Source organism: Pistacia vera, unplaced genomic scaffold, assembly GCF_008641045.1.
Source record: "Pistacia vera cultivar Batoury unplaced genomic scaffold, PisVer_v2 Contig691, whole genome shotgun sequence".
Taxonomy (NCBI): Eukaryota; Viridiplantae; Streptophyta; class Magnoliopsida; order Sapindales; family Anacardiaceae; genus Pistacia; species Pistacia vera.
The window spans coordinates 418,677-434,341 of NW_022196547.1; the positions used below are offsets into that span (position 1 = coordinate 418,677).

At 36.4% G+C, this 15,665-nt stretch overlaps 3 protein-coding genes across 4 annotated transcripts; 2 read left to right on the forward strand and 1 right to left on the reverse strand.

Annotated features, from left to right (window-relative positions):
- Nucleotides 1-901: 901 nt before the first annotated feature.
- Nucleotides 902-2,993, forward strand: LOC116113818 (sugar carrier protein C-like). The gene is made up of 4 exons (XM_031399988.1): nt 902-1,037; nt 1,138-1,460; nt 1,759-2,368; nt 2,572-2,993. Exons 1-4 carry the CDS (start codon nt 902-904, stop codon nt 2,991-2,993), a joined length of 1,491 nt encoding a protein of 496 aa, XP_031255848.1.
- A 642-nt stretch (nt 2,994-3,635) lies between these two features.
- On the forward strand, nt 3,636-11,542 carry LOC116113861 (RHOMBOID-like protein 9, chloroplastic). Its single transcript, XM_031400025.1, has 9 exons — nt 3,636-3,736; nt 4,749-5,251; nt 6,170-6,386; nt 6,508-6,673; nt 7,199-7,369; nt 7,525-7,679; nt 9,025-9,158; nt 11,169-11,287; nt 11,407-11,542. Exons 2-8 carry the CDS (start codon nt 4,768-4,770, stop codon nt 11,183-11,185), a joined length of 1,344 nt encoding a protein of 447 aa, XP_031255885.1. The 5' UTR covers nt 3,636-3,736; nt 4,749-4,767; the 3' UTR covers nt 11,186-11,287; nt 11,407-11,542.
- Nucleotides 11,543-13,090: 1,548 nt separating this feature from the next.
- Nucleotides 13,091-15,618, reverse strand: LOC116113857 (GDT1-like protein 5). Of its 2 annotated transcripts, none has more exons than XM_031400021.1 (11): nt 15,494-15,618; nt 15,325-15,393; nt 15,072-15,131; nt 14,906-14,953; nt 14,734-14,825; nt 14,582-14,618; nt 14,377-14,445; nt 14,137-14,181; nt 13,996-14,057; nt 13,763-13,835; nt 13,091-13,653 (listed from the first exon to the last, which is right to left on the reverse strand). In XM_031400021.1, the coding sequence occupies exons 1-11, from the start codon at nt 15,521-15,523 to the stop codon at nt 13,420-13,422; spliced, it is 819 nt and encodes a 272-aa protein (XP_031255881.1). In that variant the 5' UTR covers nt 15,524-15,618; the 3' UTR covers nt 13,091-13,419. The 2 variants fall into 2 exon arrangements, with proteins under 2 accessions (XP_031255881.1, XP_031255880.1); XM_031400020.1 differs by having other exon boundaries at nt 14,374-14,445.
- Nucleotides 15,619-15,665: the final 47 nt, after the last annotated feature.

Genomic DNA, 15,665 nt, shown 5'->3' on the forward strand with positions numbered 1-15,665 from the left:
AAAAGTGAGCTCGTAATGTTAAGAGTAATACTACACTCCCAATCCAATCTCACAACTTTGTTTTACAATCCTAACGTGATAGTTGAGTTTGCAAGTGTCTCCCACAATACTCAACTCACTAAATGACTTTGACTAAATATAAAAGTTTTTTCTTAAGGACGAACGATCATTCTTCTTTTATAAGAAATAATCGTTCCTTCGTAAGGAATGATCGTTCATCTTTCTAAGAAACAAAACCGTTCATGTGTTTAGTTAAAGTCATGAGTTGACGTGATAGTGTTAACTTTAATGCCAGTATTTTTTTAATGTTAAACCAAATTCAAATTATATTATATTTCTTGTTATTTGATCAATAATATTTATCAAAAGTAAGTTACATCATAACCCCGTCCATTATTCAATATAAACTTCTTGAAAAAATCTCTCAACTAATCCTTCTTCATTAATATTTCAAGACTTGGTGTTCTTAATCTGAAACACAAAACCATGAATTCAATCCTAATAAGAGATCAGCTATGACAACTTTTAAATTCGTATAAGTGGATTAAATAATCAGATACTCTATTTTCTAAAACTAACAATCCTCAAAGATACAGTAGATTATGGTTTTTCAGTAAAAAAAAAAAAAAATGGATATCACCAAATCCATGTTTTATTTTATCGATCAAATCTACTGAGAGTTATCCATTAATAAAAGGCATTTATCCCTGACTTCTTCCACCAACTTTTCCGTGTATCTTGAAGAAAGATTTTTAATGATATGCTTAAGGAAATCACCATTTTCAAAATTGATTACCAAATATCTTATCTAAAAAAAATTATCACACCTCGATCTATATAAACACAAAGCCCCTCCTTATTTCACCAGTCTTTCGCTTAAGGATTGCTTCAATAGATACAAATGGCTGGAGGCTTCGGTATTGAGAGTAGTAAGAAGGGGGTTGAATACCCCGGTAAGGTTACTTCTTATGTATTGGTAACCTGCATTGTTGCTGCTATGGGTGGGTTGATCTTCGGTTATGATATTGGTATCTCTGGTATGTCAGTTATTCCTCATTTTGAATGTTAAGTTTCATGCATTAATCAAGATATATTATACTTAAAACTTTGTTTTTCCTTTCATTTTGATGATTTTAGGTGGGGTGACATCTATGGCTCCGTTTCTGATAAAATTTTTCCCATCTGTTTACCACAAGGAGGCCTTAGATAAATCAACCAATCAATACTGCAAATTTGATAATTTCTACTTGACTATGTTTACTTCTTCTTTATATTTGGCTGCGCTTGTGGCGTCGTTTTTTGCATCATGGGTGACGAGAAAGTTGGGGCGAAAGGTATCCATGATGCTTGGTGGTTTGATCTTTTTTGCCGGAGCAGCCATCAATGCCTTTGCTCTAGCCATTTGGATGCTCATTGTGGGTCGCATTTTGTTAGGTCTTGGCGTTGGTTTCTCCATCCAGGTAAACCCTTCTTACTAATGTGTTTACTTCTACTCTCCACTCATTATAATTCTCAATCTCAAGTAAAAAGAACTCGTTGAAAGTTCGTTTATGATGAGAGATATATAATTTTTTACTCTTTCAAAACATTATAAATCATGTATTTCAATGAGAATTATTCTGTTGATTTTCTCATTAAAGTCATGTGGTCCGAGGAACTGTTGAATTGGAACTAGAGACTTCTTCTGCAATGCAATATATTTTAGCCACCCGAACCTTTAATTAATTTATGTTACTAACTCTTGCCAAATTATTTCAGTCTGTACCACTATATGTCTCAGAGATGGCTCCATACAAGCACCGTGGTTCTCTAAATATAGTCTTCCAATTATCAATCACAATAGGCATTTTCGTGGCGAATTTGGTTAACTATTTCACTCAAAATATCAAAGGCGGCGAAGGATGGCGCTATAGCCTTGGCGGTGCCATGGTTCCTGCAGCATTCATTTTCTTTTCTGCATTATGTCTTCCCAATACTCCAAACTCTATGCTTGAAAGAGGCGACAAAGAAAAAGCCCGAGCAATGCTCAGACGCATCCGCGGTGTGTCCGACAAGGAAATCGAAGCGGAGTTTAACGATTTACTGGCCGCCAGTGAAGCCTCAAAGCTAGTGAAACATCCATGGAGGAACCTCCGAAAGAGACATTATCGACCACATTTGGTTATGGCCGTATTGATTCCATTTTTCCAACAACTGACCGGCATCAATGTGGTCATGTTTTATGCTCCTGTGCTGTTCAAAACTATTGGATTCGGAGACAACGCGTCTCTCGGCTCTGCAGTCATCACTGGTATTGTTAATATGATGTCAACTTTTGTTTCCATCTACGGGACTGATAAATGGGGCAGAAGGTTCCTCTTTCTTGAAGGTGGAATACAAATGTTCATATTTCAGGTAATTAATAAAAAATTGGATTTTTGTTGCTTTTATTTATTTGTTTTTTATTCAGGAGGACTTAGTTCTTATGGTTTGCTTTCACAAAAGCCAATGTTTCAAGGACTGACGGGAGTTCATTTGGTTTTTTCACTTTGTTAATTGTTGCATATTTATATATGCAGGGTCTGGTGGCAGGTTTTATTGGGTGGAAATTCGGATTAACTGGTCAAGTAACCGACTTACCGAAATGGTATGCAATTATTCTAGTGGTCTTCATTTGTGTGTATGTTTCTGCATTTGCCTGGTCATGGGGGCCTCTTGGATGGCTAGTGCCGAGTGAAATTTTCCCACTGGAGATTCGATCAGCTGGGCAAAGTATTGTGGCTTCTGTAAACATGTTTATGACATTTCTGGTTGCGCAGTTATTCCTGTCGATGCTTTGTCACTTGAAGTTTGGTTTGTTCATCTTCTTTGCATTTTTCGTCGGAATAATGACTGTATACATCCATCTCTTCCTGCCGGAGACCAAGAACATTCCCATCGAAGAGATGTCGAGAGTATGGAGAGAACACTGGTTTTGGAAGCATTACGTGCCTGAAGTGACCACTGACGTCTAAAGTTGAACTTTTGTTAGTTTCAGGAATAATTTTTATCAATTTATTTATTGTTCTTTGTTCTAGCTGTTTTACTCTTCTCAAGTTTATAAAACCAGTGTTCCTTATATTTTCCATCCTGATATGAACTGTAATTTTTTTCATCATAATTGGAAGAGATGGTTTTGGTTTTTTAAGTTCACCAATATCAAGGCGAAGGCCATAAAACTTTCTTCTATTTTACTTTTTCGAATTCGGAAGGTCTAAAACTTAAGTGGTTAATTATATTTTGGGTGTTTTTGAAGCCAAGGGGTGTATAATACTTTTTTGCGATAAATTGGGGGTTAAAAAAACTCGGCCTTTAATGTAATTGACCGTTGACCCAAAAATGATGACTTGGCTGTGAAAGCAATCATTCGTAGGGGAGCCAAATCTAGTGGCGTCCCCTGCAAATCTTAGTGGGGCCTATTCCGAAAAGGTCGGGCCGTGACGGATTAAGTTATTCATACGTGGCAAGATCCCAGTGGGCCATCAACGATAAGGCAAGATTCGTTAGATTTCGATTTGTGTTGTTTTCAAACCCAAGTTTACCCATCTTTATTACTCTGCCTATGGCATATAAAAAAACCAAAACTTCCATTAATGGAACTGGAATCTCAATGAGTACTTTGAAAGTACAGAAACAACTTCAACTTCAAGAAGTTTTGCTCAGAGCTAGCTCTTTCCTCAGTCTTCAGCTCCAGCAACCATTTTGTCTTCTTTAAACGGTACATAACTGCCCAACTTTCAACTCTATCGCTTTTCATTTTTACTCGTAAGCTTTTTTTCGTTTTCCCATGTCAAGTTGTTTCTTAGCTATCTTCAGTTTCAGTATAAAATAACAAACTTGTTGTATATGTATTAAGATAACCAAATGTGGAGTTATGATATATCTGTTGGCTGGAGATCTTTGTTGTGCACATATAAGAATCCTAGCAGAGTTTAGTAATCATCTGCAGTAGATGAAAAAGACCAACTTTGTTTTTCAGATTTAGTAATTTTTTCAGTTTTAGTGTTGGTGTTTAGGTGCTCTATTTAGCTCGTTGTTTGGGTTCTATAAGTTGGTCAACTATAGTTTGATTGAATTCAGTTTACTGTTGATGTTCATTTCATCAAGTAATCTAGACCATCTAGTTGTCCATTTTGAATTTAGTACTTTCTGTTGAATTGAGCAGAATTGTGTTACTTCCTTGAGAAACATTTAAAGCTATGATACTATATTTTTTTCCAATTCGACAATTAGGATTTCTCAATCACTATGCCTATGTTGAAATTAAATACCCAAATGGTTCATATATGTGCTTAAGAATCCTTCAATATTGGTTCTGCGACCCCAGTACACTAGAGAATTTTTTTCCGGGTAAGTCCATGGAGAAATGGACTGATATAGTATATCTAATATGGTAAACTCGAGAAAAATACACTAATATGGTATTCGTAGAACTTTGAAATTGTTGCTTGCATTTATGGTTGTTGCAGTTTATGTACCTTGAAGGCATATAAAATTTCCCTTTCTGGTGTTTCCTTTTCTTAATTTTCAACCTGATAAAGGTTTGAAATTTGTTAATTTTGTGACATTGGAATGTATAAGAAAGCTGGTTTGATTTACATCTATCTTTGCCTAGAGATTAATTTGTTCATACCATTCTATTTGATTCTCCTCTCAACTTTGTGTGGCCGAAATTTCAATTTGCTACAAAATTCACTCTAATGGAACTTCTTCCTATTTCATGTTAATAGGAGCTGTGGTTGATTCTTCATGTACAGCTGCATTACCCTCACTGGGCGTTGTAGGTTCTCTTCTACTTTCGATGAAGACATTTGTAAGAAATGGCATGTGTTATATCCTACTGCTGATACTTTAACAAAAGTGAAGAAAAAGAAGCTAATCAATGCATCTGGTGGAGCAATTTGTTGTAGAGAAGCTCTTCCTCTGCAAAATGTGGCTGAAACACCTGTCCCATGGAGGATATATAACATGACAAGTAATGTAGCGGGGTCCTTATCGAAGCGAACTTTGCCAACAGAAAAGATGCGCATGGTGTGCTATGCGTACGAGTCTAGTAATAATGAGCAACAACTGAGATTGTTGGAGTCATATTTTGCCAAACTCAAAAATGATGCAAATCAGACTTCTGCTGATTCTTTGAACAAGAAGACAGACTTAAATCATAGAAGCGGCAATATCAATGCAAAGAATACACTAGGCTCTCTAGATTCTTATCTGGAAAAGCTTAACAAAGGTAGCCTCTCATATGCCAGCTACTTGTATTGTAGCCTTCTTTCAGTTTAGATGATAACAATTACATACTGGAGAAAGAAAGAAACTACAATTTTTGTACTCATAACCTGATTACTTCCTCTGACATTTTGAAAAAGAGGGCTAGAAGCTATGCCAAATATTATGTTGAATCATTTGAAGTTTGGTTAAATTCTGAATTGTCTCTGTGACTTTGTTTATCATGTTTGATATTGCATAGAAATAAGAATAAATTATTAGCCTACCATTTGTAGATACCTTACCATTGTTCACAGCAGCTCTAGTTCAGTATTAGGGGCTTTTGACCCCTATGTTATGCTAGATTCACTGGACATGCATTACGAGTTTATCCATTATATTCAATACGTAGTGTAATTCATTAAAATCCATCTTTATATTGTCAGATTTCCCCATTTCTTTTCATAACATTCACACTCAACTCACCTGTTCCTTCAGAGTGCTGATGCTCTTCTCCAATCATGTCAAAACGATTTCAACAGCCATCCTTTTTTTTCATTCTCAGCTTTGAAGAATTCCTATATTTTGAATTGCATTCATTTTAAGTGCTGTTGTATATTTAGAGTCTCCTTTCCTCTTATTTATGATAATGTGATTCAACTATCATTGACTGCTCAACATTAGATATGCTACAAGGAATAAGACGTCTCAATTCTGTCTTTCAAAGTGTTTCATCTAGTTTGTTAGTTGGTGTGCTTACAAATTACTTTGCTCCAATTGATCTGTACTTCTATGCAGTTTTCAATGATATATTGACGGCTTATTAACATTATTGTTTGGTTAATTTTATCTCCAGAGAAAATATGTCCTTTTAATATTCTACATATTTTTCTTTGCATTGTTACATTTTAAGTAGTTACCTTGGGATCCTTTTTTCTTTCAGATCCAAACTTCCAAGACAATGTGTTATCTACATCTGATGACCAAAGCACTGAAGGCAATCAGGTTGGAACACCTTTTCCTATCAGCAAAAGTTCTGAAAGAGGTGTCAAGGGAGAATTGAAAGGTTACAAGAAGTTCGAAAGCAGGGATGGCGTAAATCGTTTAGTGAGGCCTCAGGCTTTACCGCAAAATGATAAAATCTCTGATCTCTACTTAGTGTAAGGCATTATTTATTTGACACAGCATAATTTCCTTGATGTCATTTATCTTCTTAATGTTCTGTACAATGTAGCTGGAACTTATTCGATGTTGATGTTTCTTTATTCATTTTGACTGCAGAGGCGCATTGGCTTCCATAAATATTGCAGTTTTTTTGTTTGAAATAGCCAGTCCAGTCAGCAACTCTGAATTTGAGCTCTTTTCTCTTCCATTATTGTATGGCGCAAAGATTAATGACTTGATCCTGGTCGGAGAGTGGTGGAGGCTAGTGACGCCTATGTTTCTGGTACAAGATTGACAATTGGGTTCGTGTTCCCATTCTGTTACTGTTCCTGCATTGCATTTTACTAACAGCTTGAAACCAGTTCTGAACATTGTTCAAAACTGTTAGGCACTGATTTTTGTTATTGGATTACAGGAGATGCTCTTTAAAATTAAATGACCTCATTTTATTTTATCCATCATAGATAATTCTTTCGTTAAAGTTTGAAGTTTTATTCTATAAGAACTTGGATGGATTACACACTGCCAATGTAGTCATCATTGTGAAACGGAGCCATTAAATATGAAATTGGAGTTATGCATGACCTGAAGCATTTATGAATTGAACTTTTTTCAAATGTTGTATGCAATGAATTGAACTTACTTTACATGCCTTATGAGAAGCATTGGCTTGATTGCATGTCATGAAATTTTTCATTACTGCCCTACAAAGCAGGAATTGGTTTCATTTTTTTGAAATTCTTATGCCTCCTTAATTCTTAATTTGGCTCTGAGATACTGATTATACTGCCTTGTGAATATTATGCAGCACTCGGGGCTTTGTCACATAGCTCTTGGTTGTTGGGCGCTTCTTACTTTTGGGCCTCAAGTTTGTAAAAACTATGGTTCATTTACATTCTTGTTGATATACACACTTGGAGGATTTTCTGGCAACTTAACAAGCTTTCTTCACACACCAGAACCAACTGTTGGTGGAACCGTAAGCATCATTCCAGCTTTATCGTTCACTGTTCTTTGATACCTTAACAAGATGGACCATTAAGCTTTTTACATGACAAGTACATTGTTGCTTCTTGAAATCTACTACCCATATTTGTAGTTATGCTCAATCTTTTATGAATTATCATGTTGCAGGGACCAGTTTTTGCTATAATTGGAGCTTGGCTTATTTATCAAATGCAAAGCAAAGATGTGATTGAAAAGGATGTTTCAGAGAGTATGTTCCAGAAGGCAGTGGTTGCCACAACTCTTAGCTTCATCATAAGCAATTTAGGACCAATTGATAACTGGTAAGACTTTACAGTAATTAGTAATTAGATCAGGAAAAATGACAATTTGCCACCCAAGGTTTAGTGCAAGTAATTTTTCCACCCAAAACGTTTGAAAAAAAAAAAACAATTTCTCACCCATAAGATCCCTTAGTGAGATTATTAACTAACATGGTATAAATAATGTAAAGACGAAAATACCGTTTAATATTTGAATCCAAATTTATACCCAAACCCAATAATCCAAATCCACCCAACCACCCCAAAATTGTCCATGCCCAATACCCTTTACTATTTTTGTTGAAGAGGTTTTTGTTTTTGTTGTTGGTGAAGAAAGCGGCCCAGAGGGGAGCGAAGACAAGATCAAAGTTTGTGAGGAAGAAGAAGGCAATTTTGGGCTTGGAATTTGACAAGGACAAGTGGGAAATTTTGGAGGAGACGGCAGAGCGTGCAAAGGTTTGTTGTTGGGCAGTGACGGCGTTGTGGAAGAGGCAAAGATTGTTGAGGTTGTTAGAGAGGGCGAGATCTCCATTGTCTCTCTCCTCCATCTGCCCACACCTGGCCGGATGCGATTTAGGCCGAATCATACTTGACCTGGTGCGATTCCGGCCGAATCGCACTAGGCTGGTTGCGATTCTAGTACTGATCACTTAAATCGTCTATAATTGTGTTGGTGGTGGTGCGGGAGGAGTTGTAGGTGGAGGTGGAGGCTTTGGTGATGGTGGTTCTTGCCACGGTGGAGGCTTTGGTGTTGGAGGAGGTGTGGCTGGTGGTGTTGGAGGAGAAGGTGGAGGTGGAGGTGGAGGTGGAGGAGGTGGGGTGGGGTGGATTAGGTGGAGGATCTAGACATGGGGGTGGCTTTGGTGCTAGTGGCGGTGTAGGAGGTGAAGCTGGTGGAGGGCATAGGTGGGGGAGGAGTAGATGGAGGCGGGGGTGGAGGAGCAATAGGTGGGGGTTCAAGTCATGGTGGCAGGTTTGGAGCTGGTGAAGGTGGTGGTGTTAGAGGAGTAGCAGCATGTGATATTGGTGGAGGGCATGAAGATGGTGGTGGAGGTGGAATTGGGATAGGAATTGGAGTGAATTTAACATTCCGTCCTTCTTCAGTTAAAGTTAATGGACGGATCTTAATGATGGGTGGCAAATTGTTTTTTCGAATGTTTTGGATGGGAAAACTTACGCCAAACCTTGGGTGGGGAATTGTCATTTCTCTCGCTAGATCATGAATAAATTGGCTAGGTGGTTAAACCAATAGATTAACACGATAAAATTGTCGAAAATGTTCAAATTGATTTGTCTCTAGTTGTTCATCCAATAACTTGTTAAATTCTCCAAAAATGATTAATTCCTCTATTGGTAATTGTTGTAGGACACACTTTGGAGCTGCTTTTACTGGTATAATATATGGCTTTCTCACGTGCCCTACGCTACAAGTAGATGATGCATCTTCAAGAACAAATCAAGAAGAAAGAATTACACTAGTTAGACAATACGCGAATTCCTGTAAATCACTTGCTGTGTTCACTATCTTCATAATTGTTTTAAGCTCTTTCCTTTTTGTTATCGAACCTCCTCTTCTTACACTACCACCTTAGATGATTCTATAAAATATTAATGGAGTAATACTACTGTTTTAAAGTTGTATCTCAAAATTTTCATTTCAAACTTTTTTTTTTTTTTTTTTTTTTTTTTATCACCGAGGTGTTCGAGTCAGATTGCGTATCCTTCAAGTAATTCTCTGAGGTTTTGGAACTATCGACCAAGTAAAAGCCTAAGTGGTCACCCTTATTATTGTTTGGACGAACTTAAAAATTCATGGAATCTCGTTTTACTTTTTTACCCTTAGACCAGCTGGTTATTTTCGTCTCAAACTGACTTGACATTGTTGTACTGATGATGGGATGATACCGTAATGGATATCAATAGTACCACATCAGTCTACAAATGGAGATATAACTTGGAAAGAGTATTATCACTTAAGTAATATTAGATTAATAGAATGTAACATAAAAGTCTTATATTTATTTTGAGCAATGTTAGTCTTACAAAGACAAATACAAAGGGGGCATATAAAGATAATTGTTACCTTTGATCTTCATGATTTCTCTCTCTCTCTCTCTCTCTTTTTGTTCTTTCTTTGTTTTTTCCTTCTTACTGAGATTCCTTCTTTGTATTGTCTTTGTAAAGATAATATTTTTCATTTATTTTTATGTAGCATGTAGGATTCCAGCTCACTTGGAAAGGAGACAATTGTGTAATAGTATGTGAATAAGCTCTTTGTAGTAGTTGCTGCATCCTCTCATTTGTATTTGTTCTGTACTTCACACTTTCTTTTATCCCAAGAGCTTCATGAAATTGATGTTAAATTTATTTGATTCTGACTGCTTATAGTTTTTATTTCTGAGTTTGAATTCATTATTTCAAATCTCTTTGATACTTGGTTAATCTTTTTGTGCACTCTGGTAGATAATTACCTCTCTAGGTTATGAAAATCAGTATGAGAAATTATTAGTAATCTTTTTTCAAATTTGGTAGAACCCATCACTTGTCTTCTTTTGACTATGAAATCTAATGTCAAATTAACATGATCAATAAGGAAAAAGCGAGATATTTAATAAAAGAGAAGTGTTAGTATCAGTCGTGAGTGCGGTAGTAGTTAGAAATTTAGAATCATCTTGAGGTTATCTACCACATTTTTAGAGTATTCAATGGGTTTCAAGGGTTAGTTGAGATACACATAAACTGACTTAGACACCTCAGTCATAAAAAAATAAAAAATAAAAAAAATTAATGAATTGACTTTATATATTCACGGTACTAATAATATTTTGTCACATTATTTTGAATGAAAACTTTATAAGTATAGTGTTATTTTTTATGAAATGTAAGAGAAGAGCTACTTTGTTGACACCTCTTTTATGAAATGTAAAAGAAGAGGAGGTAGTGAATAATTTTTAATGCCTCTAAAGGTCTCAGTGAGATAAATGTAAGAGGAGGAAGTGATAATTTTTAATACTTCTGGGGTCTTGTTGATATTTGTTTAAATTTGAAGGAGTTGCAGTTAGGAGGGAAATTGTTATAGTTCCCAAGTTTCGCTGGGCTAATATTTTCAGCCTGCATCTCAGACTGGACCAGCAACGATCAGAACTTCGTCTCAATCTCTATAAAGCCTTAAAAATTTCTGTGACTGAAGCCCATGGCGGGGACATTAAAGAGTCGTGTTTCTATATATCAAAAGACTTACACTGATTCTTGCCATCTTATCTAATATCTCAATCACGTAGATGCATGTTTGGAGTCCACGTATATCAATGGATGACTAAAGAAATCACACACCTGTATACTTACGCACTCACCTTGAAACCACGTATAATCATCTATAAAACCCAATAACACTTTTTTCCTCGTCATCAACTTCCGTAATTAAACCTCTTGAAGTAATGATCCTAGTGTCCATATGAAAATTTGTCTGTCTTGTTCAGCTTTAACATAAATAACAATGGCGATTGGTAGGTTCGGTAAGAGCCTAGTCAGCCCTCTGTTGGTAGTGAACTCGGTTGCAAATTTGATCATACTTGGACTTGCTGGATGGTCTCTTGACAAATACATCGATGGTGAACAGAATCATCCTCGTAATTAATCTCCCTCTCTCGACCTTTCTTGTGCTCATGTACATGTTAAGTAGATGATATATCTTTGTGATTTAGCTTACTGGGTTTGTTTGTGCTCTTAATTTGTCTCTCTGAAAAAGATTTGGGTGGGAACACTTCAACGAGCTTCATGCTGATGTTTGGGTTGATTTGTGGAGTGATTGGCGTCTGTTCGGTTATAACTGGGCTTCTGCATCTTCGTTCATGGACTACTGATAGCTTAGCCGCTGCAATTTCTCAGGCNTCATGTTATTTTTTATGAAATGTAAGAGGAGAGCTACTTTGTTAACACTCCTCTTTTATAAAATGTAAAAGAGGAGGTAGTGAATAGTTTTTAATGCCTCTAGGCTCTAAAGGTCTCAGTGGCATAAATGTAAGAGGAGGAAGTGATAATTTTTAATATTTCTGGGGTCTTGTTGATATGTCTTTAAATTTGAAGGAGTTGCAGTTAGGAGGGAAATTGTTATAGTTCCCAAGTTTCGCTGGGCTAATATTTTCAGCCTGCATCTCAGACTGGACCAGCAACGATCAGAACTTCGTCTCAATCTCTATAAAGCCTTAAAAATTTCTGTGACTGAAGCCCATGGCGGGGACATTAAAGAGTCGTGTTTCTATATATCAAAAGACTTACACTGATTCTTGCCATCTTATCTAATATCTCAATCACGTAGATGCATGTTTGGAGTCCACGTATATCAATGGATGACTAAAGAAATCACACACCTGTATGCTTACGCCCTCACCTTGAAACCACGTATAATCATCTATAAAACCCAATAACACTTTTTTCCTCGTCATCAACTTCCGTAATTAAACCTCTTGAAGTAATGATCCTAGTGTCCATATGAAAATTTGTCTGTCTTGTTCAGCTTTAACATAAATAACAATGGCGATTGGTAGGTTCGGTAAGAGCCTAGTCAGCCCTCTGTTGGTAGTGAACTCGGTTGCAAATTTGATCATACTTGGACTTGCTGGATGGTCTCTTGACAAATACATCGATGGTGAACAGAATCATCCTCGTAATTAATCTCCCTCTCTCGACCTTTCTTGTGCTCATGTACATGTTAAGTAGATGATATATCTTTGTGATTTAGCTTAATGGGTTTGTTTGTGCTCTTAATTTGTCTCTCTGAAAAAGATTTGGGTGGGAACACTTCAACGAGCTTCATGCTGATGTTTGGGTTGATTTGTGGAGTGATTGGCGTCTGTTCGGTTATAACTGGGCTTCTGCATCTTCGTTCATGGACTACTGATAGCTTAGCCGCTGCAATTTCTCAGGCGATCATATCCTGTTCTATTACTGCTCTCGCTTTTGGGTAAATATTTGTTACATTTCTGATTTCCGCAAATGAATTCAAGGACAAAATTAAACCGAAAAATTTCAGCATATCTACATTTTTGTATTTGCGCTATTTCTTTTTGATTGATTTTATAATGGTCTTCTTCAAACAGTCTTGTATGCAAAGAGATAATATTAGGAGGGCGCAGAGGGAAACGCTTGTTAAGTATTTGGAATTTAATATCTCATGTTCTTCCTCAAACATTTTGTATGTCTTTGGAGCTGTTGTATTGTTTCCAAAAAGCATGAAAAGTACTTCCAGAAAACTAACTGAAAAAGTGTATTGATATGACTTTCAGCAAACACTGGAAGCATTCATTATAATATCACTGCTAAGCCAGTTGCTGTATCTGGGACTTCTGCATGCTGGTGTTTTTAGCTGCAGAGATACATAAAGTCGTGAGCCCTTGAAGAGCAGGACTCATTGCATCTTTTATCTGAAAGATTTTCTTATAAAGATGAATGTTTTCATCTGTGTACACAACTTGCATTGTTTGCCTGTTTTTTATTTCCTATACATGACAGCTTGCAATTGGTGATCTCGTAATTGGACAGGCGAGACCTATTTGCGAGCTGTCACGTCGGGAATTGTGAGAAAAAGTTTGCAAGATGAGGTTGTAAGTACAGTATTGCCCCTGAAAAAGCTAACTTCATTTTCTTAAGAATCGTAAAGATCTTTTTATTTTTTCACTTCTGATCTGATTAAGGCAGAAAGCCACACTCAGGATCAGGCATGCATGTATATTTGAAATTTCTTGCTAGAGATTGAAAAGCATCAAGACAAGCAGTCACTTGACCAGAGCACACAAGATTCAGAAAAGGCCGGTAATTTTGTGCAGCACAGAAATGAATGGTAACCTATTTCCCTTTTGACTATGAGTAATCTCAACGCACAGGTAGTTTTTTCGGCACTCAAAATGAGCAAGGTAGGGAATAGAGCATCAGGTAGTAGAAGAACGATAACTATTGACACCAAAAACAGAAAGAGAGCTCCACCTAAAATTGTAACCTACAAGGAATACAAAACTGACATCAAATATCATTTCTTTACATGTAAAAACAGATGAATACACAGGAAACTGAAAATGCAAAGATGGAGAAGAAATAAAGAAAAATACCAGTCTCTCAGAAATCCTTGATGCTAAGGTCTTTCCTCCTAGAACAGCTGCAACTACACAAAGTGCTTGTCCACTGATAAAAGTAAAATTAATGATGATTGTAAGAAAATGCAGTTGCAGTTGAAGCTAAAACTATCATAAGAATAGCTTGCAGTTACAGTCAAATAAAGGTTTTGATCCTATTGCCATTCCTAAAAGGGAAAAAGCATTCTCAACTAGAAGATAAAACATACATTATTCCTCCAAGAACAACTCCCAAAGTGTTCTCATCTGCTGCCAAACCAATTGTGGCTAACTGCAAGAAATTTCAATATAAAATTTTAATTTAGCGTTCAAGCAAAGACGATTCATGATTTAACAGGTAGGACTAGAACCTGGCTCTTGTCACCCCACTCGCCGAAAAATGTTAGGGAAAAGGCCTGTGGAAGAAAAAGGCTTAGATTAATAACTGGTCTATTTAGTTTTCAGTTACATAGCATGTCATATTTTTTTCTACTAGAATTCTGTATTTCACATAGTGCAATTCTGCTGCAACTCATTCAATCTTCAAATCATTGGTAATAACAAATCAGTTTATTGGCTTGGTACAGAAAAAGGAGAAAACAATGAACAACCTTCAAAAAGACAGGTGTGAAAAAACGTGTGAAAACCGGCCTATGTTGCTTCTTCAGATCCTCATCTTCCTGTTCATTGATGAGAACTAACCCAGATCACAACTCACAATATAACAAGAAAGATTGATTGGTTTAGACATTAACCTATACCATCTTCAATCTAATGCTAAGAGAACCAAAATCACAAAAGGAAACAAACACCAACCAATTCCTTTTCTACTTCAGCCAATTCTTCATTGTCACTGTTAAAGAAAAGAAATTTGGGTTTAAATTTCTCACAGAAGTAGGAACCTTAAATGCTCAAGCAAATGCATGTTCAAAAATGTTTCTTCCTGAGCAGAAGGGAACAGAATATACTCATCGTCTTCGGTAAGTCCTCCCCAGAGAGACTGGATTCCAAAGACAAAGAAGAGAAAGGCCGTTATGTGATGAGCCCATTTCTGAGAAATCTGCATAGTTCCATATCAAATGATTCATTGCCTAGGAGGGCATAACCAAAGTTATGGTAGAAATATAGATTCCTTCTTACCAGATTCGGAGCAACCCAACCGATTAGCGCAGAGATTATAGTCATCACCTACAGTTCAGTCACATCTTATACTATGTTAGAGGTTTGAAAATCATTATTCTTGTTGACAGCAGAAGACTTGTCATGCACATTAACAAAGCACATAGGAGGAATGAAATATTCTTACTATAACAGAGAATAGGCATCCTAGAAATACACTCCTCCTTGGATAGCGCATCGCCAAGATCTTTCAAGGCATCATTGTCATAATGTCAGCTAGCTAAATAACTGTATTGTTCAACTTATACCATCTTTCACAAGTAAAAAGTTTTTGACAGTTTTTATCCAATCAATCAAATTAATTTTGGGGTAACAGTTTCAACACATACGGACATGAGATCTAAATGAATCAATGGATATATCTTAGAAAGTAAACTCACAGCTGCAACACAGAATGTCCTATCACCAACTTCAGAAAGCACTGTCATAGCAAGGGATTTAGTAAAACCCTGAGCAACAGAAGCAGATAACAACATATAAAAAAAATCAAAACGAGGAAATAGTTATCAATTAAAAGAGAAGACGATTGAGTTCTGAAAGCAGCATTACATGTAACACTGATAAATTCATTCCTTTCATGTTGCAGAGTGTAGAAGAGGATTTTACCACCTAATGGATGCTTTTTCTTCAGATTTCCTGTAGAGTATTGCTACACTTAGGAGTAAGTATTCCAATTTTTGTATTCAGAGGATGTGAAAATTAATATAATTAGACCAAATAA